This window comes from Hippichthys cyanospilos, chromosome 22, assembly GCF_059441005.1.
Source record: "Hippichthys cyanospilos isolate Australia breed blue-spotted pipefish chromosome 22, RoL_Hcya_1.0, whole genome shotgun sequence".
NCBI lineage: Eukaryota > Metazoa > Chordata > Actinopteri > Syngnathiformes > Syngnathidae > Hippichthys > Hippichthys cyanospilos.
Window position 1 is genome coordinate 977,331 of NC_142390.1, and position 21,860 is coordinate 999,190.

The 21,860-nt window shown below is 49.8% G+C and overlaps 4 protein-coding genes across 10 annotated transcripts; 2 read left to right on the plus strand and 2 right to left on the minus strand.

The window, feature by feature from the left end:
* Nucleotides 1-111: 111 nt before the first annotated feature.
* On the minus strand, nucleotides 112-3,641 carry kics2 (KICSTOR subunit 2). Of its 2 annotated transcripts, XM_088406933.1 has the most exons (5): nucleotides 3,391-3,641; nucleotides 2,769-3,012; nucleotides 2,413-2,486; nucleotides 2,180-2,298; nucleotides 112-1,637 (listed from the first exon to the last, which is right to left on the minus strand). In XM_088406933.1, the coding sequence occupies exons 2-5, from the start codon at nucleotides 2,998-3,000 to the stop codon at nucleotides 812-814; spliced, it is 1,251 nt and encodes a 416-aa protein (XP_088263059.1). In that variant the 5' UTR covers nucleotides 3,001-3,012; nucleotides 3,391-3,641; the 3' UTR covers nucleotides 112-811. The 2 variants fall into 2 exon arrangements, with proteins under 2 accessions (XP_088263059.1, XP_088263057.1); XM_088406931.1 differs by having other exon boundaries at nucleotides 2,180-2,486.
* A 3,044-nt stretch (nucleotides 3,642-6,685) lies between these two features.
* Nucleotides 6,686-9,934, plus strand: tmem19 (transmembrane protein 19). The gene is made up of 8 exons (XM_088406939.1): nucleotides 6,686-6,886; nucleotides 7,373-7,520; nucleotides 7,928-8,041; nucleotides 8,227-8,364; nucleotides 8,430-8,506; nucleotides 8,923-9,100; nucleotides 9,175-9,384; nucleotides 9,455-9,934. Exons 2-8 carry the CDS (start codon nucleotides 7,388-7,390, stop codon nucleotides 9,613-9,615), a joined length of 1,011 nt encoding a protein of 336 aa, XP_088263065.1. The 5' UTR covers nucleotides 6,686-6,886; nucleotides 7,373-7,387; the 3' UTR covers nucleotides 9,616-9,934.
* A 245-nt stretch (nucleotides 9,935-10,179) lies between these two features.
* Nucleotides 10,180-16,798, minus strand: rab3ip (RAB3A interacting protein (rabin3)). 6 transcript variants are annotated; one of them, XM_088406935.1, is made up of 14 exons: nucleotides 16,277-16,529; nucleotides 16,053-16,191; nucleotides 14,666-14,788; nucleotides 13,853-14,022; nucleotides 13,597-13,768; nucleotides 13,198-13,293; nucleotides 12,541-12,618; nucleotides 12,255-12,461; nucleotides 12,069-12,197; nucleotides 11,860-11,972; nucleotides 11,512-11,611; nucleotides 11,364-11,433; nucleotides 11,185-11,290; nucleotides 10,180-10,534 (listed from the first exon to the last, which is right to left on the minus strand). In XM_088406935.1, the coding sequence occupies exons 3-13, from the start codon at nucleotides 14,756-14,758 to the stop codon at nucleotides 11,208-11,210; spliced, it is 1,311 nt and encodes a 436-aa protein (XP_088263061.1). In that variant the 5' UTR covers nucleotides 14,759-14,788; nucleotides 16,053-16,191; nucleotides 16,277-16,529; the 3' UTR covers nucleotides 10,180-10,534; nucleotides 11,185-11,207. The 6 variants fall into 6 exon arrangements, 5 of the variants coding, with proteins under 5 accessions (XP_088263061.1, XP_088263063.1, XP_088263060.1 ...); XM_088406937.1 differs by having other exon boundaries at nucleotides 10,180-11,287; XM_088406934.1 differs by having other exon boundaries at nucleotides 10,180-11,290; nucleotides 16,058-16,191; nucleotides 16,277-16,528.
* On the plus strand, nucleotides 16,629-21,476 carry proser2 (proline and serine rich 2). Its single transcript, XM_088406926.1, has 4 exons — nucleotides 16,629-16,739; nucleotides 17,863-18,051; nucleotides 18,781-19,090; nucleotides 19,167-21,476. The coding sequence occupies exons 2-4, from the start codon at nucleotides 17,947-17,949 to the stop codon at nucleotides 20,564-20,566; spliced, it is 1,815 nt and encodes a 604-aa protein (XP_088263052.1). The 5' UTR covers nucleotides 16,629-16,739; nucleotides 17,863-17,946; the 3' UTR covers nucleotides 20,567-21,476.
* The last annotated feature ends 384 nt before the right edge of the window (nucleotides 21,477-21,860 follow it).

Below are 21,860 nucleotides of genomic sequence, written 5' to 3' on the forward strand. Positions count from 1 at the left end.
CTTAAGTGCAAACGTGAATTACGGAACCGGATTCCATTATTACCGTTGCCATTTTAGGACTAAGCAATTGCAGAACGAATCAGAGTTGTCAATAAGGGAACACAAGCTGAGTCCAAATTTGCCCTCCCTTGGCCTTTTATTTCTTTCTCAAGCAGATGTGTCTGCACGCAAGTAGCGCAGATTTTGGGTTGTAACAGAATATCTATTTTTCTCATGCATACATGCGGGTTTAACAGCAGATAGTTATGCGTAAAGATGGTACATGGAAGTTATTCTAAAAACGTTTTTCAAACTGCCCGATTACAGCAAATCATGCCTTCATCGCCAATTATATTATATATTTTCAACAAAACATGGACAAACTCCAATCGTTAGAATGCTGCACCAACACGACCGCAATAGGGACGGTTGCGTCTACTAGTGGAGAACGCCCCCCGGTGCCGATTAAAATAGCAGTTTAAACTTTGATAGCATCTCCTTCTCTCTCTTTGTTGACGCCATTAACTCTTTCGGCGCCAAGCGTTAATGGAAAAGCAAACCTCAAGAGGGCCAGTGTATTTAGCGATTTAGCATTTTCACTCGTCTTCTTAAGGCCAACAGAACAGTGTGCGATGAACGGGGGAGAAACTATTGGGGTCCAGAGGGTCGGGGCTCTTCCCCGCTCTAGCGCACAGAAGCGGCGCAGCCGGCTGTGTCCCTCAAGCCAACGCGCGCAGTGGTCCCTCTCGTCGGCGCGCCCCGAGCCGAAATCGCCGAAGGCCGGCGTCAAAGCGAGGGGAGGGAAAGGCGAGGCCCCGGCTGACACCCCGGGTCATCCCTTGGAGCCCGGCTTGAGGGTCCCGAAGGGCTTGGAGTTGCGCAGCGAGCCGCACATCTCCTGCAGGAAAGCCACCACGGCCTGGTCCCGCTCGGCCTTGCGCCCGTCCAGGATGACCACCAGGGTGAAGTGGGGCTCGGGGCGGGCCAGGTAGTAGGTGCTCTGGACCTTGTCGTCGTAGAAGTGCACCACCTTGTCGGGCGCGCCCAGCTCGGCGGCGCGGTCACCCATCATCATGACCACGTTGGGCCAGTGGGCCAGCGGGCGCTCGCCCGAGGGCAGCGACACCACGGCGGGGAACTGCTCCACGCCCTTGGGCGCCTCGCGGTAGGAGCCCGGGTGGTGGTAGCCGTGGCCCTGGAAGCTCTCCGAGCCGCGGTTGTCGAAGACCAGCGAGAGACTGGCGCCGTCGTGCTTGCGCACGAAGGCGCCCGCCTTGCCGTGGTAGTCGGGCGCGGCGCGGGCCGTCCACGCCCGCATGTCGGCCGGCGCGCTCTGTCGGCTCAGCGCCTCGTGGAAGTAGAAGCTGAACTTGGCCAGGAGGGCGGCCTGGAAGCGCTGCAGCCAGGCGTAGAGGTGCGGCGGCGGCGGCTGCCCGCTCTTCTGCGACTGGCCGCCAAAGAGGTGCTTGCGCGTCTCCTTCTGCCGCTGGAAGAGCTGCCCCCACGCCGCCAGCTTGCCGGCGGCGCCGTGCAGGCTGAGCAGCGCCGGCAGGAAGCGCCACTCCGACACCTGCGCCTGACAGCGCAGCAGCTGCGTGGCCACGTCCACCTCCATCTGGAAGCTCTCCTCCAACCGGCCCAGGATAGGGTGGTGGAACCTGGGTGACATCCTCCCTTTAGCGTTAACCTGGCGCTCCCTTTCCGTTTGCCGACCGCGCAGAACGCCCCCCTCCCCCCGTCGCTTCGGTCCTCATTTTGCAAGTTGCTTCCATAAAAACCTTGGGGCGCCTCCAGGAAAGGTGCTGGCCAAGGTTCCTTCGCCCAGTTGGAAGAATAGTTTCTAGGATATGGCTAATTGAGTTTTGACCCATGTGCTGCTGTGGGATTTCTCCTGCTAACCAAAACGCTTCTTTTTAAAGACTTTCCAAAAAGTTCAAACTCATTGAAATAATGGCATACGCAAGCGGGATGACAGTTAGGCATTTGCAGTCCAAAGTGAATAAATGGCGGCGTCATCGGCCAGGTTATTTTGAGTTATTTTAGCTATTTAGCACTTTCAATACGTTTTTTGTTGGGGTTTTTTTGCATTTCAAATGGGTACGCTGAAAGGGACGATGTGTAGGATGTGCTTTTTTCCCCTCTGCGTCACTTCTACTGAAAAAGGGTCTATTTAATGTGAAGACGCCCTCCCCGCACTCACCTGGAGCTGTACTTGTGCGTGACGGCGTCCAAGGCGGCCACCAGCGCCTCGCTGTTGACGTTCTTCTGTCCGGCCAGCGCGTACATCTTCTCGTAGAGCTCGGCCATGTCCACGCGCGCCTGCGCAAAGTGGCACAGCTGCTCAGCCAGGTGGCACAGCAGCTCCTCCAGGTGCGCTGCCGCCGCGCCCTGCTGCTGCTGCTGCTGCTGCCCGTGGCGCCCTGACGCCACCACCTTGCGCAGCTCGTTGTGCAGAGACGTGTAGATGGTGCGCGTCGAGTCCTTGCGGCTGAAGAACGACTGACCTCCTGCGGGGTGCAGGACAAAAAGTCACAGCAAGTGACGTGTTACAGCGCCCTCTGGTGCATCCAAACGACCCATCGGCATTTTTAGATTAATTTATGAGGCAAAGCTCGGGTAGCAAACCATCATGGCTCACCGGTTGCTCATGTGACATTGACAAGCTGAGCTGTGATTGGAAAAACACTTTTTTTTCCAAAAATAATTGAGTCATCAAACTGCTAATAGACAAATGATGAACACTCGGAAAGGACAAATTGGAGGAGCAGAATAGGAGAAGTGACTTGTACCCATTTTCTGCCCCAGGAAGGTCATGTTGTGGTAAGCCTTCTCTGCGGCGGCCAGGTGAGCCAAGGCGGCGAGCAGCGCGGCCCAGACGGCGCCGGAGCTGCGGCTGCTGTTGTCCTTCTCCTTCTCCACGTAGTCCTTGGCGCGGTCGAAGGAGAACATGCCCAGCTGCGTGAAGAAGCTCTCCAGGATGGCTTGCTCGCGGGGCACCGGCTGCAGCAGCTCCTCCGCCATGCCGGCTCTAACCTAGGGCCAAATATATTCGCATTTCGAAAACTGAAACCATGCACAATATCACGTATTAGAAGTCCAAGATGTTTATCACAGAGCTGCACAAGTTGGGAACAACGTGCATTAAAAATATACAAAAAAAACTTTTTTTTTTTTTTTCATGAGCGTGGCATGTCATCCTCTTGAGACCTGAGTGATAACCCTCCATATTGGTATCTTCATCCAAGCAATGTTTCAAGTGCATTTTGACCAGAACTTTGGAAGTAAAAGGCACTTCGGAAAATATTTGACAACTCGTCTTGATCAAGGCCAGGTTTCTTGGATCACAGCACGTTTCGTTTTTCTGCCCTCCGACTAGCACCCCGTTTTCTCATGCAAGCTTTGCACACTTACCTTTTTCGTGTGGCTGTCCTCGGGTCCGAGCCGCCGTCAGAAGCCAAGTGATTGCGCTTGCATCAACTGGTAGTTTGTTCAATTATGTCAAGAAACGCAGCCCTCGGTCCAGGGACTTCTATTGCAGCGAGGAAACAAAGACCAATGAACGTACAGCCTTAGTACGGCCTTATTATTGTAGCGTGTGACTGCGTGAGGTGTCCCCAACGCCCATCAGATTTGGTTAAGAAATGGCCGCCATGTTGTCTTGATGTAAATAGTACGGCGAGTCCAAAGGGACAAATACAAATGTATGCACGATATTGAAACGGAAATGTCGTATATTAGATATTAATATTAAAAATACATAATCACTCCAAGTAGACGTTATTTTTGTCTGGTTATTCGTGATCATATTTCATTTTTGTGTTCTCTGTGTTGTGCATAGTTTGGTTTGTTGTATCATTTGTCATTCATTTTTGCCTTGGTTAGTTCTGTTTGCTGTCAGGTCTTTGTTAAGAATGTCATTAAATTAGTCAATATACTTTTCACGACGCCTACATTTCTGCATTGACAATAATTTTGTCTATTTTGTATGTAACCTTCAGATTTTTGGGGGTGATGACTTAATGCAGCCAAAAGCTACAATCACCCAATTTATAAGCAATAAAATGTTGAGATAATTTACAGAAGTGCCGTCAATTTTTGTGGGCCACATTTGATCAGTGAGGCGATTGCGATCGCTTGCTGCTTCCAACGGAAATCGATTTAGAAGACTTTAAGAGGAGAAAATACAGTCCATCCACCTGTAGGCTTACCAGAAGCAACACACGGCAAACAAGTTCTGTTTTGCAAGTAAGCCATTTAGGAAAGCAAGATGAAGACTCGCTCTCACGGTGTATTTGATTTCTATCTGTGTATCTGTGGTTTCAGATTAAAATACTTTTCTGTTTTATTCCATGCATGCAAGTCCAAGCACTTCATAATGTCGAACTAATTGTTTTCACTCAGATTTTGCTAGCATGAGAGTTATTTTTTTTTTTACAAGCTGTAACCCCACAGTCATTCCTACTTGGAAATACCCTGCACTCCAACCATCAAGAGACGTTATTTATTTCATGGCAACAAGTAAATCAACAGGACGCCTGCTTGTTCGCCTGGGGGATCGCACGTAACGTTTGGACAGCGGCGGCGACGAGTGGGTTCACCGCAACTTTACCATCGAACCACAAATGAGCAGCTGACGGTCCATCCCAAGAACATGCCAGGAGTTTTAGGAAGCGCCGTTGCTGAAATGCGCCCCATGCTAACTTGTTCATCTTGACACCGCGCATCAACAAAGAAAGCTCTTTGCTTATTTATATATGCGTCGAATACATTTTCATGTCTCATGTTCATGTGTGTAAAAAGCCTTTTGAAGCTTTAATTTGATGTCGAAAAAAGAAAGTGGAGACAAACGGGCAGAAAGCGTGAATTGTTGCCACAGGCTCAAGGTGCAGTGTTTATACAACTTCATTTGCAGACGTGTCAGCTCAAATAGAGGGGTGCTTATGCAGGCAAATTGCTCCCGTTTTTCATGCCATTGCCACACAACGGAGTAAAAATGGAGCAGATGTCAGCATGCGAAGCCAAACGAGCGCCGAGGTGGATGCTGACGCCCTTTCAAACGAGAACATATTAGGAGCGGATACGGAAAGGAAGCGTCATCGTCATCTGCAAAGTGACAGCTGAAAATATTGAGGTTTCGAAGAAGTTGAATTTTCTGTCAAAAATGGAATGCTTCCAGCTTCGCACCAAGTATTTTCCAGCCAAGTTCAGTCCTGACAAATGAAATGAAAAAATTGGAATCAAAACCCTCCTGAATTTGATCCGCACTGGTGTGGCGGACTCTAATGCACCTTTTTGGGCTTGGGCACGAAGACTACAATTCGTCCCCGAAAATACGCCGAGAGCATGCGGATTCCTAAAAAGACTACGAGCATGACGGCCATGTATAATGCTTTGCGTATATACTGCCGCCGGCCGCCAATGGATAAAGATGAGCTTGTAGACAAAGTCGGCGCTGTAGTTTCAAGGCGAGCCGTTTGGCTTTTTGCCCAACAGCGGGGCGGGCCTGCGGACCGCACCGACTACAACTTGCACTAAAACCTGGAGGAGACAGCCGTGCGCCTCACACCCTACCCTGCATACCAAGATTGTCCATCCACACGCACGGGAAAAACATCCCATAGTCCGCTGAAATTACCATCTGATGGAGGTGAGTACATTTTCATGTGTGCATTTTACACTTAATATTTCAACAAATTGTGTGGCATGCACACACACACACACATACACACACATACACACACATATTCATATATATATATATATATATATATATATACACATGCACATTATTTATAGGTCTAAATGTAAAAACACACATATACATAAACATTTACAGACACACAAACACTCATGTTTGTACAGCTATCTTTGTGAGGACATTCACTGACATAATGCATTTCCTAGCCCCTAACCCTAACCATCAGAAGTAATTGCCTACCCCTAACCTCAACCCGAACATTTTTGTAACATACCCATTTTTTCTCTCATTTTTATTCCAATCATAACCTTGAATTAATTCTAACCATATCCTTATTTATTCTCCATCATAATTTTTCGGCAAAATATATTTGTGAACTAAAACTAGTTTTTTTGAGTGAAGTTTTCAAGACTCAATTAAAAAAAAAGAAATATATATATATATATATATATATATATATATATATATATATATATATATATATATATATATATATATATATATATATATTGTACAAGGGGCTAAAAAAGAGATATAAATATAGACAATTTTTAAAATTAAAGTTTGTTTTAAATATATGTTAAAAAAATTCAACAAAAATAGTGACCAAAACAGTTTTTTTGTCATTAGCTGTGCCCGTGCCTCCTCAACTCCAGCAGGAGGTTTAACTTTGACATGTTACCGAACCCAATTCAAACCTCTATTTTAATAGCAAATCTTGACCCTCGATTAGTGGGTGTCGTTGTGCATTTGAGATGGAAATATTTTCATTTGTGAAGCGCTTAGAGATCCAGTGGGAATTAAGGACTATATAAACAAATGAGAGAGAGCGAGAGAGATGCCACTGCAGCGTCTCTCTTGCAACCTAACACGGGACTGCTTGCGATTCTCTCACAGAAAGTCAGCATACGATTGCTTGCACGATTTTGGAGCATGTGGAAGGAAGCGAACGTTTTAGAACAATTCGATTTTGTCGCTTTAAAACGGCTAGCTTTTACTTTCGTGTCTGCGGAAGTCCCGCCCACGAACTTCCGGCTAGGGCTGGCTTTAACCGTGTTCCACTACTGACGGCGCTCTTTTGTTTTGTTTTGTTTTTAAGATCAAGCTTGTGACTTGTTTTTGTTGGCATATAATTTAGGAGCGCACGTTTTTGATGTCTGTTGTTCGGTGTGTAGGGGAAATAAACGAGGATGAGTCCTGGCAAGCTTGGTGAGTTAACAAGCTAATTCAAGTCATTGCTTATGCAAGATTGCAGTTTTATTCGAATTTTTGCGTCATGAACGCAAAAAATGCTCGTTGTAAACATACCGATGTGCGTATTAGAGGTGCTGCATGAAAGTTTTCAACTGTGACATGCTCGATTGAATGCTGGATGGCCGATTAAAAACACATTCGTGTGTGTGCGTGTTACTAATAGAAAATGAGAGCGCAACACTCACTCCAAAGTGTCAAGGAAAAACAAGCCAAATGGATGAGATTAATTCAGATGAGAACATCGGAAGTACTCGTGCTCCGTCGTATGGGGAGTGGTTCGCAGCCACGTCCCAACAAAGTTCTCCGTTTGTACTTTAACCCAATCTTGTGGGATTTATGTGCTATCGAAGTTCGACTTTGAATAGAAGAGGCAATAAAATGGAAATTTTGCATATGCAAACGACTGAAAAGTGGTGTGTTTTTTTTTGGCTTTTGGCGCAGAGAACTGCGTACGAGATGAGCTTTGAGGTGGGCGGACCTCCCATGAAGGACACCTTGAAGATGATGAGTGACATGATCCTGCTGTGCGCCACTTTGGCACTTTCCCTCTTCTTCTGGACGTGTTCCCTCACCCTCAGCGCATACTCCGGTCAGGCGCGCCCCTCCGTCTCGCAGCATGACAAGAAAAAGTGCTTTCAAGTTCCTTCTCGCGCTTTGACGAGCAATGTTCCGGACGCTCGCTCGACCCCGAAACATATGATGCCAAATCATTCGCTACGATTGTTCACGCCGCGGCGTTGAAGGGCTTCTTTGATTGGCCGAGGACAGAGCACAAAGACCCTTTCAGTCGCCCGCATTCGGCAAAAAAAAAGAAGAAGGCCGGGGTCACGTGATCCTTGGAAATAGGGCAAAAAAACAAATGCAAAGCGCTATTGGCTCCTAACGGCCAATATGGACGATTTGACGGCTTAGCTCATAGTGCAGCTCAAACCCTGCATGCGAAGAGAACATTCAGTCGGATTTTTGCCCTAACCTTGCGTGTGCGTGTTTGCACAGGGTCGCTGCAGCCCGTGTCGCCCTGGCGATGGCTCTTCTCCATCCTGGTTCCGGTGGTGTTGACCATTCGAGCCTTGAAGAGACGCAGTCTCGATTCGTCGGGGGCGCTGGGAGGTGAGGCGGCGGCTCTCGCTTTCATTGACTTTGGCCAGTTAAGCTTGGATTTCTGAAGTCGTCCAGGGAAGTTTTCAAAAATGCAACATTTGAACAAAAACAAGCCACATTTTCAAGGCCTTGCCTCAGCATCTTGTGCACATTTTGTGTGTGGTGGTGACACCTTTGAATTTTGTTCTGCTCAGCACTGCTTGTGGGCTTCGTGCTGACCATGGCCAACTTGAGCTTCTTCTCGTCGCTGCTTGCCTTCTTCGTCACCTCGTCCAAACTGACGCGCTGGGGCGCAGCGTACAAGAAGAAGATCGACACAGACTACAAGGAAGGTGGGAAACGTCCGCTGCACGCGCGCGAGGCAAATCCGTACTTACTTGGCTGGCCTTTGTGTCAGGGGGCCAGCGAAATTGGGTGCAGGTATTCTGTAACGGCGGCGTTCCCACGCAACTGGCGCTGCTCTACATGATCGAGGTGGGTATCCAATAGTCTCACTTCTGCAACGCAAAATGTATGTAGTGTATTACTTTCCTGTTGACCGTTCGTTATTTTCTGGAACGATATATAGTTCCAAGATACAGTCAAGGTAACCCGACAGATTTTTTTTGCATGCGCAAAACCCAAATCAACCACTAGAAGGCGCCAAAGTTTAAAAGTACTTCAACGCTGAAGCTTTTATTTATATGTACTGTACGTATATATTTCTTTCGCAATAAAAAACGGGAGTGTTCGAAGAAAGAAAAATCCAAGTCTTCAATTGTGATTTTGATGGCACAAAAAGTCCCGGTAGAGGTTCACGGCATCTGCATTCGCGAGCACAGTGGGAAAAGGGCGTCGGCGGGTGACCTTGTTCATACGCTGAGCGCACAGTGGTTTTTGGGGGGTGTCAGGCAGGACCCGGCGAGATGCCCGTGGACTTTGGCCAGCAGTACACGGCGTCGTGGATGTGCCTGTCGCTGCTGGGGGCGTTGGCGTGCAGCGCCGGCGACACCTGGGCCTCCGAGGTGGGGCCCGTCCTCAGCCCGTCGCGGCCCAGGCTCATCACCACCTGGAAGGAGGTCCCCGAAGGTCAGAAGCTCTTCCTCAAACAACAAGAAAGTGACCCCGCCTGACCTTTGTGTGCGGACTTCCTGCGACACCAGGAACCAACGGCGGCGTCACTCAGGTGGGCCTGGCGGCCAGCTTCCTGGGCGGAGCGACTGTGGGCGCGGCCTACTTGGCGTCGCAGGTCCTGTTTGTCAGTGAGCTGCAGCAGTGCGCCCCCCAGTGGCCGCTGGTGCTGTACGGCGGCGCGGCCGGCTTGCTGGGCTCCCTCCTGGACTCTCTCCTGGGAGCCAGCATGCAGTACTCGGGTAGGAAAGCGCGCGGCGGCGCCGCCGGGACCGACTGCGTGACGAGCCGCGGCCGCGCGCTTGCCGGCAGGTTTCGACACCAGCGTCGGGAAGGTGGTGAGCTACGAGACGGCCAGCACGCGCTGGATCAGCGGCAAACCCATCCTGGACAACAACTCCGTCAACCTCTTCTCGTCCCTCATGGTGGCGCTCATCCTGCCCGGCATGGCCTGGGGCTTGTGGCCGCACTAGGAAGACAAGGACCCCCCCCCCACCCCAAAAAGAAAAAAACAACATTCTCCGTTCTAGCAGGCGGCCATGGGAGAACCACAACTGTTATATTTTGGACTTCATATGTGTTGAAAATAAATCAAGAGTCAAAGCACTGATTGATGAGCTTTTGCCGTGCATTTTTTTTTTTTTTTTTGCAAGCGGCATCAAAAAGTCATTGTCATGTTTTGAGATACAGGTTTCCTCTACTCTCCTAACGCAAAACTTTCCCCTTTGCTCCAGCATGCCCCCAACAGATTACATTCATGTGTTTGGGGGGAATAAAGCTTTATATACAGAACTTCTGACTTGATTCCTCGACCCCAATCTTATGTTATTCTCACGTCTGACTAAAAAAAAAACAAAACAGCAAATGGATGTTTCGCTCAGCAAATCACACATTTCCACAAAACAGAAGTCGACAAATTAGCAAACGCTGAACTACGACGACATCCAAAAAAAAAGTGGAACATTTAAGGGCAGCTTTTCTGCTCCTATTAAAAAGTACAACATGAATTCAGCAGGAAACTGAGCGGACAGGCCTGATGCACTTTATCATTTGTTTATTTTATGGTGAGAGAAAAGGCACTGAACCAAAGTGGGGGAGACAAGGTGACGTTGAAAGCCCAAGAGAGGAAGTCGCGTTCACTTGAGAAAATGCCAACTTTGAAGTCACACGCACACAACATCAAGGTGAGGGGGTTTGGGAAAGAAAAAAAAAATCCCTCAGGGTTTTGTGGCTTCGCGTTGATTTTCCTTGGTCATAAAGAGCTAACAAGATGAATGAAAAGAAGTCCAAGTCGGCATGTGACGACAAGTTTGCAACGAAGGTTCAGTTTTCATCCTTCAAAATCAACTTGACGTGCATCTTGGCTTCCCACAATTCATTGGGGAATAAAGCCTAAACCACAAGTGTACACATTTTCACATATTCATTTATATTCAATGTAATTTTTTCATAATTATCTTTTAATTCAATTATAGTATGATAACAATATTTGTACAACATTTTCAAAAATAAGATTTGAAGCTGGTAATTGAAAAATTAAAGTCACTGTCGTCTTGGAAAAAATGTTGGGTTTTTTTGCATAATCTGGTCTCAAATGAGCGAGCGGATCCACTTTCGATTTACGAGTGCTTGGGGATTTTTTTATGTAGTCACGAGCAACATTTCACTCGCCGCCGCTGGGGTGAAGGGGAAAAAAAAAATCAAGTGACACTAAAAGTACGGTGATGGCCTTGCAAGTGGGCAAGGAGAGCCTCCTATTTCTGCTTGCTTTTCCATCAACCGTTTCCATTTCCAAAAATTTGCGCACTTGACCCGCCGGGGTGAAAACGAACGGAAATTCACGAGCAAACGTTTGCGCTTTTCGCAACCCTGAATGTGCAAGCGTTGGTAAACGCTCCGCTGTAGGTTTGCCCCCCCCCCAAAAAAAAAAACAAAACGGAAATATAATAACTTGGTCAAAGTAAGCTCAGGCTGATTTTTTTGTCCTTTTCTACGGACTGAAAGGTGAAGAGAAGGAGTGTCCACTTGATCATCTTACGCACAAGCAAGGGAGATGCTGGATGGCTCACAGGTTGTCTTTAAAGTAGCCCAGCTTGGCCAAGGACATCTCCCGCCGCAGCTGCATCACCTCCCAGAACATCTGTTCTGCTAAACACGCACACAGGCATTACTTTGGCGTTCCTTTCAAAACAAACAAAAAAGAGAACAGAGCCGCTTTTACCGTCCTGTTGCTTGACCAGGCCCTGGTGGATGTAACGGATGTAGGTGAAGAAATTACACACCGCCGTGATCTGCGGAAGCAAAAAGGGAGCAATCGGCATGGGGGTCACTCGGCGTCTCGGAGGCGAGCGCGCGACTTGCGCACTCACTCGGTATCGGCAGTAGGGGGACACAAAGTAATAGTTGGACGAGTCCCCAAACTTGATTCTGTGCTTGCAGGTTTTGGTCTGGCCGCTCAGGGCGCACTTCCTGCCGTGCACACAAACAGGCTGGCGAATGAAAGGGAAATGTGAAGGGAGGAGGGGCCGAGAGGCTTTGAATATTTTACCCGCATAGTCAGGACATTTACAAGTTTGGCGCTAATTGAGAATCGGATTTTGTTTGAGGTTAGTTTTAAGCAATCTGTTGCGATGGTTAGGATCAGGATCCGACAAAGGCCGCGTTGTCCGCGCAAGCGTGTGTGTGTGTGTGTGTGTGTGTGTTGCGCGCGGCCTCACTTTGGTCCGCCGCACTCGACGGCCGAGGCTTTGACAACAGGCAGCGGCTGGAAGCCCACCGGCTCCACGCTGAGTGTGTTTTGCTCCACCGATTCCAAAATGGATGAACCCAACTAAGGAGAGAGGCCAAAAAAATAAATTTTCTTTTCACAAAATGACATTTGTTTTGAATACTGTCATTTGCAGCCAACGGCCCTCAGTGCGCTGACCTCGCTCTTGCTGAAGGTGAGGCAGGGGTAGATGTCCTCGCGGTAAATTCGCTCCAGGAAGCAGCAGCGGCGGTCCAGCGTGGGCTCCTCCTTCCACGCCTTGAACTCCGTGAAGAGCTGCGCGTCGGCCTGCAAAAGGCGAGCGCGTCACCCGCCGGGGAGGCCAGGGGCGCCGGCGCCTCGCACCTCTCGACACTCGCGCACGATGGGCTGCGTTGCCGACGGGTCGGCCTGCGTCCCCGAGACGGCGGAGGACATGCTCTTGTTGCGGCTGTGGCCCTTGCGGAAGGCCGTCTTGGGGCCGGCGGCGGCGGGCAGCTCGCCCACGGGGGAGGTGGGCGAGGACAGGACCAGCGTCTTCAGGGCCTGCACCTCCGCCTGCAGGACGTCAATCTGGGCAAGGAGCGCAACGGCGTCAGGCGCCGCCCGACGGCCCCCCGAGCAGGCGGGCGCAAAGAAAAAGTCGGCTCGCCTTGCCCAGAGCTTCCTTCAGTTGCTTCTCGGCGTTGGCCTGCTTGACGTTGGCCTCCCTCACCATCTTGTGGGCCTCCTGAAACGTCGCAACGGAAAGCACCCGTCACGGGCGGCCAAGCGCGAGCGCGAGCGCGAGCGCAAGCGCAAGCGGCGTGTGCCGCGGGCTCGCTTTCTCCGCCCTTATGGGATTGGCTGACTTCAGATACTTCAGCAAACGAAATATTCAATTCTCTCCAAATTCAGCTCCGTTTACCAAGGTCGCAAAGGTTATGCTCGCACAGCGGGGCTTAATACTGAATTGCCATTTCTGGTTGACGTCTGATTTTTTTTCGCCAGGTGAGTCACATTTCCAAACACGTGTCGCCTGCGTGAACGAAAACGGCCTAAGCCGCACCTTTCAAGTGCATGCAAGAGGGACCTCTCTTGCATTCACTTTAAAGGGGCCCTCATTTTGACGCTATTAATCATATTCCAAAGTTGATTCCTCACCCTAAACACTCCCAAAATCATATTTTCCTTCACCGATGCGTTTCCTAGCATTGCTTATTCTGCGCTCTCACATCGGCCCCAGCCGTGCATACGAAAACGGCTCCCAACTCTGCCTGTGCGAGAGAAATTACACGCCGACCTTATCCACGTCTTTTAGTTTACCGACCTGGAAGAGGCTGGCCGTCAGCTCCTCCAGCTCCTGGCCCAGCTGATCTCGCACTTTTGACAACCTCTCACACTCCTCATCCTTCAACAGCAGCTCCTTACGCGCGCGCGCGCACACGCACGCACGCACGTCAACACGTAGCCAATCGGGATCAAATCATACATGACAACAAAGACATGAAGAAAAATGGGGGAAAAAAAAAAAAACATGAGTTGCATCCTCAATATGAAAAATGGCTCGGGCGCTACGGCTCACACACGGGCATCCGAAAATGATCAAATCAAAGAGACAAATCATAAGGTGCAAGCTCAATGACAACAAAATCAGATCAAAAACGCAACATGTGCGGGGTACATGAAGAACAGGCGTTCCGCATGCCACGACGGCGGGCGGCGTTACCCTCTGCGCTTTGGCCAGCTCCTCCTTCAGCCGCTCGTATCCTTTCTCTCGCACCTCCATCACCGACGGGCTGCGCAGTCGGGAAAAGCTGTCGCTCAGGGCGCCGCAGCCGTCGCCGTCGTCGCCTGACGGGAAGCCGCCCTCGACCGGCTCCGGCTCCGGGCCCTGCGCGCTGGATGTCACGGACGGACGATGGGACCTCCCGCTCGGCTTTCATTCCGCAGCCGCCTCGCACGAGATGCAAAAGGGCGCTCACCCGCCATCGCCGGCGCACGGCGGCGCCGCGGAGTAGACGGGCCGCGTGGGGAGCTGGTCGGCTCGCAGCGAAGAGCGAAGGGCGGCGGGCGGCGCGCCCAGCGAGTGCGTGCGGTACAGGGACGTGGGCGGCGTCTGGTGGCAGGCCTGGCGCCGCTGATCCGCTTGGTTCTGCGGGGACATAAGCGGCCCCCGGGCGTCAACTCGGCCTGGCCGACAACTAACGCATCATCTCCGTTTTCTTCAATCATTGCGGACGATGACAATTTTAATCGCTTCTAATAGAAGAAATTCACTCAAAAAAATCAAATCAACAAAACAATGTAAACTGATTTAAAATTTGTTCTAGTATAAAACAGACATTCCTGTGCCTAACTTGCTCCAAGAGGTTTTATTCCTTGCTGATTTTAACTCATTAAAAAAAAAAACATGTACAATGTTTCCGAAAAAAACATTCTACTTGCTGTCAAGTGAAAATGACATCGCCTGCACTCGAGGCTCGGATGAATGACCGATCATGGCTCACCCGTTGGCCATGAGACCTTCATGAGCCGAATCGCGACCAGCCGTTATCCGAGCCTTCGGCACACATGATGTCATTCTCAGTCGACGGGAAGTGGGGGAAAAAAAAAAGTGTTTTTAAAAGTATCCCAATGCAGTAATGAACAGCGCATTCAAACCTAGGAACTTAATTCAAATTATTTGTCCAATTATCTTCAAATCTTAGGTTCTAACAACGGCTAAGACTGTAAGAGATAAACCTGAGAGGAAATATTATTTTACTGCTAAAAAGACGAGCGGCGGCCACGGGTACCTGCAGCAGGTCGGGCGTGGTGGGCGAGGCCAGGTTGACCTCATGGAAGCCTTCCAGTGTTTCGGCGTTAGTGGGAGCGCTGCTGCAGGCCATGGCGACGGCTGCCGCCGTTCATCCTTTACACTGAACGTGATCACAGAAGAGTAAATCACAAGCGGCCGTCCCACTGCTGAGGACGGGACAACGCGCATATTCGCTTCAGCGACACATCTACGCAACGGAATAAAGGCTGCACAGACTCGATGTGTCGATGGATTCTGGTCCATCGCCAAGGAGACCAATCCTCGGGATCACTAGGTAACCTGACACCGCGGAGGATGGCGGCATGGGGTCCGGTTACCGGCTCATGTGACGCGGAGAGGCTTTCTGGCCGCTCTCGACAGGCAAAACAAAGTGCAACCGGCTATGTTGATTGTGTGGGGTGGGCAATGCACACTCATGACATACGAAATAAACATACATATTTTTTGGGGACAAACGCAGTGAAGTATAGCAAGTAATTGGAGTTCAGGACCAAAGATGTGATGAAAGCTGACAACTTGTTGGAAGCAAAGGAAGGACGGTCAATAAAAGAGCAGGTCTGCGGGTGGAAAGGAAGGAGGGAGGACAAGGAAGGGTGAAGCAACAGTAACAGGTTCACATGTATGAATAAGAAGCCAATTTGAAAGTGGGTCGGGACAGAAAATGCGGCAGAACAAAAACGCTTTTTCTTGAGAATGGATGTCTTGCCTGCTACTCCAGTTCCATCGTGTATATTAGCACTTGGCAAACAACACACCCTGCTGTCACTTCACCAACACGCTCGTGACCGTAGATAACATGATCAAACTCCACTTTACAGGAGACATTTTCAGAAATCTGCTCTTCATTCATGTTTATCGACATTTTCATTGAAATCTGCTCAGGTGACAGGTTGGTCGAGACACCTGAACGCATCACATAAACAAGCCTCCAGTTAACGCGTTAACGAAAACGACATACGTGGGTTTGCAAAGTTATTTGGATGGTGCGCAGTTTCCGAGGTCCTCCACAAGCGTCAGCACATAAAATGCATTACTGTATTATTATTGCACCGCGCTTACTAGGAGCTGTGAGTTAGCTCCAAGCTAATATGCTAATCCCCACTATGACTGCTCACGTCAATGGGCTATAATGCTAACAGCAGCACATGACACATTCGCCTTTATTCGACATGCTGTTGGGGAGCTTCCACGCAATCAGAATGAAGCGGAAAAAGCCAAACAATAACCCACACGTTAGCTGTTAAAAGTGGAACAGACGGTAGCGTGTCCGATAATGGAGGCATGCGGTCCATTCAGCTCATTGGCTCCGAAACGCCATCTTTCTCGTTGTTTTCCATTTCTATTTTCTGTGGCAGTTGACTCACCGGACCTGTGCGTGGACAGATGCCGAGTGTCGGGCCGCCTCCTGGCGGGAATTCAAAGCCGACGAACGAGTCTCGCTGGCGGAGGGGAGCTCGTTGACGCAGCCGGGTTTAGGGACCCCCGGAGTGGTGCGTTCAGCGACTGCAGGGAAACCAGCAACACGCCTTAAGGAGGAAAGTTGGAGGGCTCGTAGAAACGTGAAATAAACTGCTTTTTATTGTTGTACCTTTTTTCTGATTGTCGTCAATATTATTATCGCGGGCGTGCGAATAATGTCCCGAATTAAACTAACCCTAAGCCAGCCACCGTAAAACGTCCATGTGGTCCACGGCGTGGCGCTGCATACCAAATGACAAACGGCCTCGAGTTTAAGGGATGCAATATCGCAGAATAAAAGAATTGAACGTACTACACACCTGAGAACAAACAAGGAACACTTCCTGTTTGTTTCCCCGGAACCACAAATTGGCTCGACTTTTCCACGCACGCGCACTTTGGTCGTACGCGCACGCACCAGGCAGCGATGGGCGTGGCTTCTGCTCTCGGCCCGTCTTAAGGTAGCGCGACGTACAGTCAAGGTGGAGTCAGCAGGCGGCGACACAAGTGGGACTTCTCTTAACCCGGCGAAAAACTATTCTATTTCTGTCAGGCAAGATATTTACACGAGGATGGATTTAACACATCTGAAGGTAAATGCTTTTTTTCTCCTCTGGATTACAAGGTTTCAGTCCACCTCGCTTCCTTTTATCCCTGCCATGTTGATGTAAATATAACGAAGCATTCAAATAAATGTCATTTTTCAAGCTGTTCAGTTCCTAAAACATGTTTAGGCACTTTTGAAATGTATGACAAAAACTTTTATTTACTGGATTGAATCATAGAATTTGCGGGTAAAATTGGGAGTCAATACAGAAGTCAATACAGGAGAACTTTAGTTTTTTTTCTTTTGTCTTACACTAAATGACTTTTTTTCTTTTCATTTTTAGGATAGTCATTTCATGTAGTACTGTTGTCTTTTGAACTTTTTGACCTAAACGAGTCGGAAAAGGGAACACGGCCAGTGCGTTAATAATCGGAGATGACGTGCATGTCCAGTACTCTTAAAACGAATAACTTTTGAAAGCGGATTAAAAAACATTTCATGCCACTCAACCAACTGCGTGACACAGCACGGATTTGAGAGATGTTAGTACATTTCCGTTAGCGGTTTGCGTGTATTGATGTAAATGCGACGCAATCCCTCCGTATATTTGCACAAGGTGAAGTGGGTCACAAAAGATAAATAAGACTCAGACGAATGCGACATTCCCAGGCAGAAACGTTCAAATGGGGAAGAAACGGCAGGTCGTGATGATGACCACGATGAGAATAAATAGCTTTGGATGACACCTTCAGAGAGCAAAATAGTCAAAGTGATGTTTTCCAGGGGAACGCGCAGTCGTGTAGTTTCAGGCGGAGGAGCCGGTTGCGCAGCTGCACCGGTTCCGGTTCAACAGGTTAGCCCGGCCGCCCGGCCTCGACGCGTTGTTTCTTCACAAGTCATAGCGGCGCTACCTCGACTCGGGTCACGATGAAATGGAATTCCTACGTCAGTTTCCTCAGACGTCGTCACACAAACACTAAGTTGGATTACTGCACTTGCGAATGCTGTGGTCCATCTCCGGAGCAATAAAATATTATGTACAATAAACCTGGCACATTGCGAATAAAGGCACTTGCCTTTCGGATGGCTGCGAAACTAAGCAAGAGCTTCTTCACGCCGAAGGCAAAAAGGATTCAGACTACTGCTTAACCTTGACGTCTCCTCTGCAGACTAAGACGAAGCGAAGAAGCGCCGACTGCGGGGAGCGAGGAGTAGACACCGTTCCGCTTCCGTCCTAGTGCCGTCCACCCAAGATGTCCAAATCTCAGTCCAAACCGTCAGCCCTCATCCTGGACATGGCCCACAATCAGCGACGCTCCCGACTCAACGGCGCCTTAGACAGGAGCACCAGGCCACGGGTCAGTAAAAGTGAAAAGTGCCCATGGTAGTTGTTGTAAGCCCCCACCCCATCCACCAAACGAGATCTCTTTCATTCAGTCAATATCGAAAAGTCTATTATGGACTGGTTGTACCTGACATTTGCTGAAGATGAAATCTTTGGAGTAGCACGTTCTGACAGGCATCAACCGAGACTACACCAAGTTGACCGCGACAAACAATGGTTCTTCTTGCCGCTTCTGACCTTTCCTTTTTTCCAAAGTCTGAGTACAATATCAAGGAATAGGGACACGACGCTAGTAGATGTGAAATTGTGAACTTCTGATTCACGAACCAAGAATAGACAGGCATTCACTGTGAAAAGCGCATGCATACCTCCATAAGGGTGTCACCCAAGTCTCAAGTGGGGCACTGACTGGCGCCGTTACAGAAGAGCCTTGTTCTGCACTATTGTCCAAACAATAAACACGTCAGATGATCTGCGGGTCGTTTACACAAAACATGTAGTCAGCACACGATTGTGCCAATCACACCTGCTTGACAAGCTTCACACGCCTAAGGGAGCAACATCCATTAGCAACACAAGAGGCCGACCCAACCAGTTCCTCCGCACTCCTTTTTGGGTGCCGAGGCACATCTCGGTTACACGATCGCAGACGCCGGCCGCACGCGGTACTCGTGCGTCGATCTCCCGTCTGTTTTATTCAAAGAGGTCACTGACGGCGAGTTTTTTTTATTGCCAAGCGCAGGAGGAAGACACACTGCGCTTTCTGAGCCCGGAAGAAAAGGAGTGCCTGCAGTTTTTTGAAGAGACCATTGGCTCGCTGGAGAACAGCCTTGAGGAGGACGAGCTCAGAACGGGACTCGCCAAATCTTCGGTAAGCAGAAGCCCTCTTGAGCACGAGATGGACGGACCGCCCGCAACCTCGGATCTCTACACCGCTCACCCTCTAACGACCAGACGTCTGAGCGCTAAAGACCTGGATATTATTGACCTGGTTCGCCCAGATCCGGACATGATGCTTGCCAAATTACCGGTCTTCAAGCCTACCAGCCCAGGTACTGCAGATATTTCCTGTGCTGAGTTGAATCCGTTCGAAATGAGTCTTAGCGTTTTGAATTTTCTTCTGTCCAGATTTCCAGAAAATAGCAATGAACCCAGAGAGCCACTTTGAGATAAAACCGAGACACGATTCCCTGGACCACTCTACCGGCTACGAGCCGACAGACGGACACTCCTACCACCCGGCAGGCTCTGTCCCCACCCCGGTCCTCATTGCCAAGCAGATAGCTGAGAACCAGGCAGGAGCTACACCCAACAATGCGACTTTACTCCAACGCCGGTGCAGCCAAGAGGGCGAAAAGTCACAGGGCTTCAGCGGAGATCCCCCCACGAAGCAGGGTCCTCCGACCTTCGCGAAGCCGACCAGGTACCCAGCCAACATCAGTCTGATACTTGGGAACAAAGAGCTCCAGAATCAGCCAGCGTCGAATCTGAACCTCCATGACAGGCGGGCGCAGATGCTGTCGAATCTAACAGGACCGTCACAGCAAGAGGATTCAAAGCCAAATTTGGTGCACAAGCTGCGAAACGCCCCCACCCGCAGTGTTTCCTTCAAAGACCCCACACCTGAGAAAACCAGGATGGAAGCGCTGTCCAAACTGGGACTGGACAGAAACCGAGCCATGTCGGGAGGAACGCTGGTCCCGGACACCGTTGACAGCGTGACACCGAGTCCTGCCCCCCGAACTGAGACCACGATCGCCAGTACTTTGCAGACTAGGGTTTACCCAACAGAGACCGACGTCCATGCGCCAGACTCCAAGGTCCCAACGTTGCCGCGAAGCCACACGCCTTTCAAAAAAGCAGAGGCTCTGCCTTTGGAGTCCCCCGAGATGGTCGACAGAAAGCCACTGATGATCTCGCCTCATCTGGAGAAAACCTTAGCCCCTGCCCCTCAGTCGGACGTCATTTCGCTGGAATTGAACGGCTTTGGGGGTAAATCCATTGTGGTAAATCCGGGTCTCGCCAAAAACGAACCAGCGGCCCCTCTGACAAATTCCGAAGCCAAAGCCTTTCCTACCGTGCTGGCAAACCCTAGTGAGTTCAACAGCTACGGAGGAAAATCCAAAGTCCTGAACCCCTCGACCACGACCGTGACCAGGAGCGACCTTCCCGACATCCTCAGTTCCCACATCGACGTGAACGAAAACTTGCCCATCAAACCCCAGCCCCTACCCACGGAGCTCAACAGTTACGGGGGCAAGAGCCGAACCATCAATCCCTCCACAGGGGTACGCGGCCTCGCGGACGGTCCGACCAAGGCTTTCAAAGGCCCGCCTCCGACCCCAGCTCCAAGAAACCCTCAGACCCCGCATCGCCACGCCGGCGTAGCGCTGGCAACGGATACCAAGCGAAGAGCCGCCCCCATGTTTCGCCCCCAGGGTATCACCGTGCAGTTTTCTGGCCGCGGGGCAACCGAGGAATCTCGCAAGCAGGCGCTGAAGAAACTCGGGCTGCTCAAAGAGTCGTGAAGTACTTTGGCAACGTTCCTGCTGGCGGAACTCGGAACTTTCATGCAAGGTTTTCATGCCTCTCCAAAGGGTTTGGGTGCGGCTGCAAAGACCTAATTACTTGGAGAAGGCAGACCTGTACGGCCAGTTCTCCTTTCTTGGCAATTGAAAAACCGCTGTCAGAACTGTTATGATGACAAATTTCTGATGTTTGCATAGGGAACCTCTAGTTTGACTGCTCTGTTGACCAACTTTGTTCTTGTGTGTCAGCAGCTAGTGGGAGAGGGCAAAGGTCTGAGTGCTTTTCTTTCGAGAGCAGAGGCAGCAGATGTTTTTGTCAAGCGATTAGGGAGCAAGTATATGTGGTTGTAGGGCAAAAGGGTTGTGGGGGAATACGTGATGCTGAGCTGGAGGTTATTTTTACACAGTGGACCAGCCTACACTAACCACAAACTTTGGAATGGGCTGTTTTACTCTGCAGAAGCAACATTTTCTACTGCAGCTTTGTGCAGGGAGGAACAAGGAGTTGAGCAAAAGCACTTCAATCTCTGAGTCTACAAATATCTTTGTTGCTCTGTACCCTGGCTAATTGGCAGCTTATGACTTTATGCGCCAGTGTCTGCCAATCCATATTTATGTATGCTGTGTGTGTGTGTGCATGTTTTTTTCTGACTCCGGCCCCTGTAGTTAAGCTACAGTAATTTATGAAGTATATTTTGAGCGATAGCACACGGTTTCGCAGTGTTACTGCTGCGGGAAAGAAACTAGACTTCGTGAAAGATGTTTACAGACTCCGGTTCTCTCTGTAGGCCATCTACAGTTACTATGAAGTGTCTCTTCTACTGTACTTTATGAGCAACGTCGACCTACGATGTGTGTACAAAATAACGGTGTTGAACATATGTGGCAATCATTAAAGCAAATCATGCGACCCCTTTGTGACTTTTAGTTCTTTGGAGTGACTGTGGAATGTAAAGAATGAGCCGGCACTGTTCAAGAAGTGGCCGTGTGATCGGACACGAAAGATCCCAAACGGCCAACAGGTTTGACGTGTGCTGTTGACGCCATACCAGAAATTGACAGAATTGTGGAATTAAGGCACCTCGCACAGGAACCGAGTATGAACCGCGGGCTGGCGTGGTTTTTCGTAATGATCTGTCACAACAAATATTGACTTTGCAGCCCCTTGTGACGTGAGGACGCACAACATAGAAGCATCTGTTGGAGCGGCAGCGAGCAGGAAATGAGCACATGCTTGTGTAGGCCGCCTTGTAATTACACTTAAGACAAATAGGCGCACACGCCCTCCACTCAT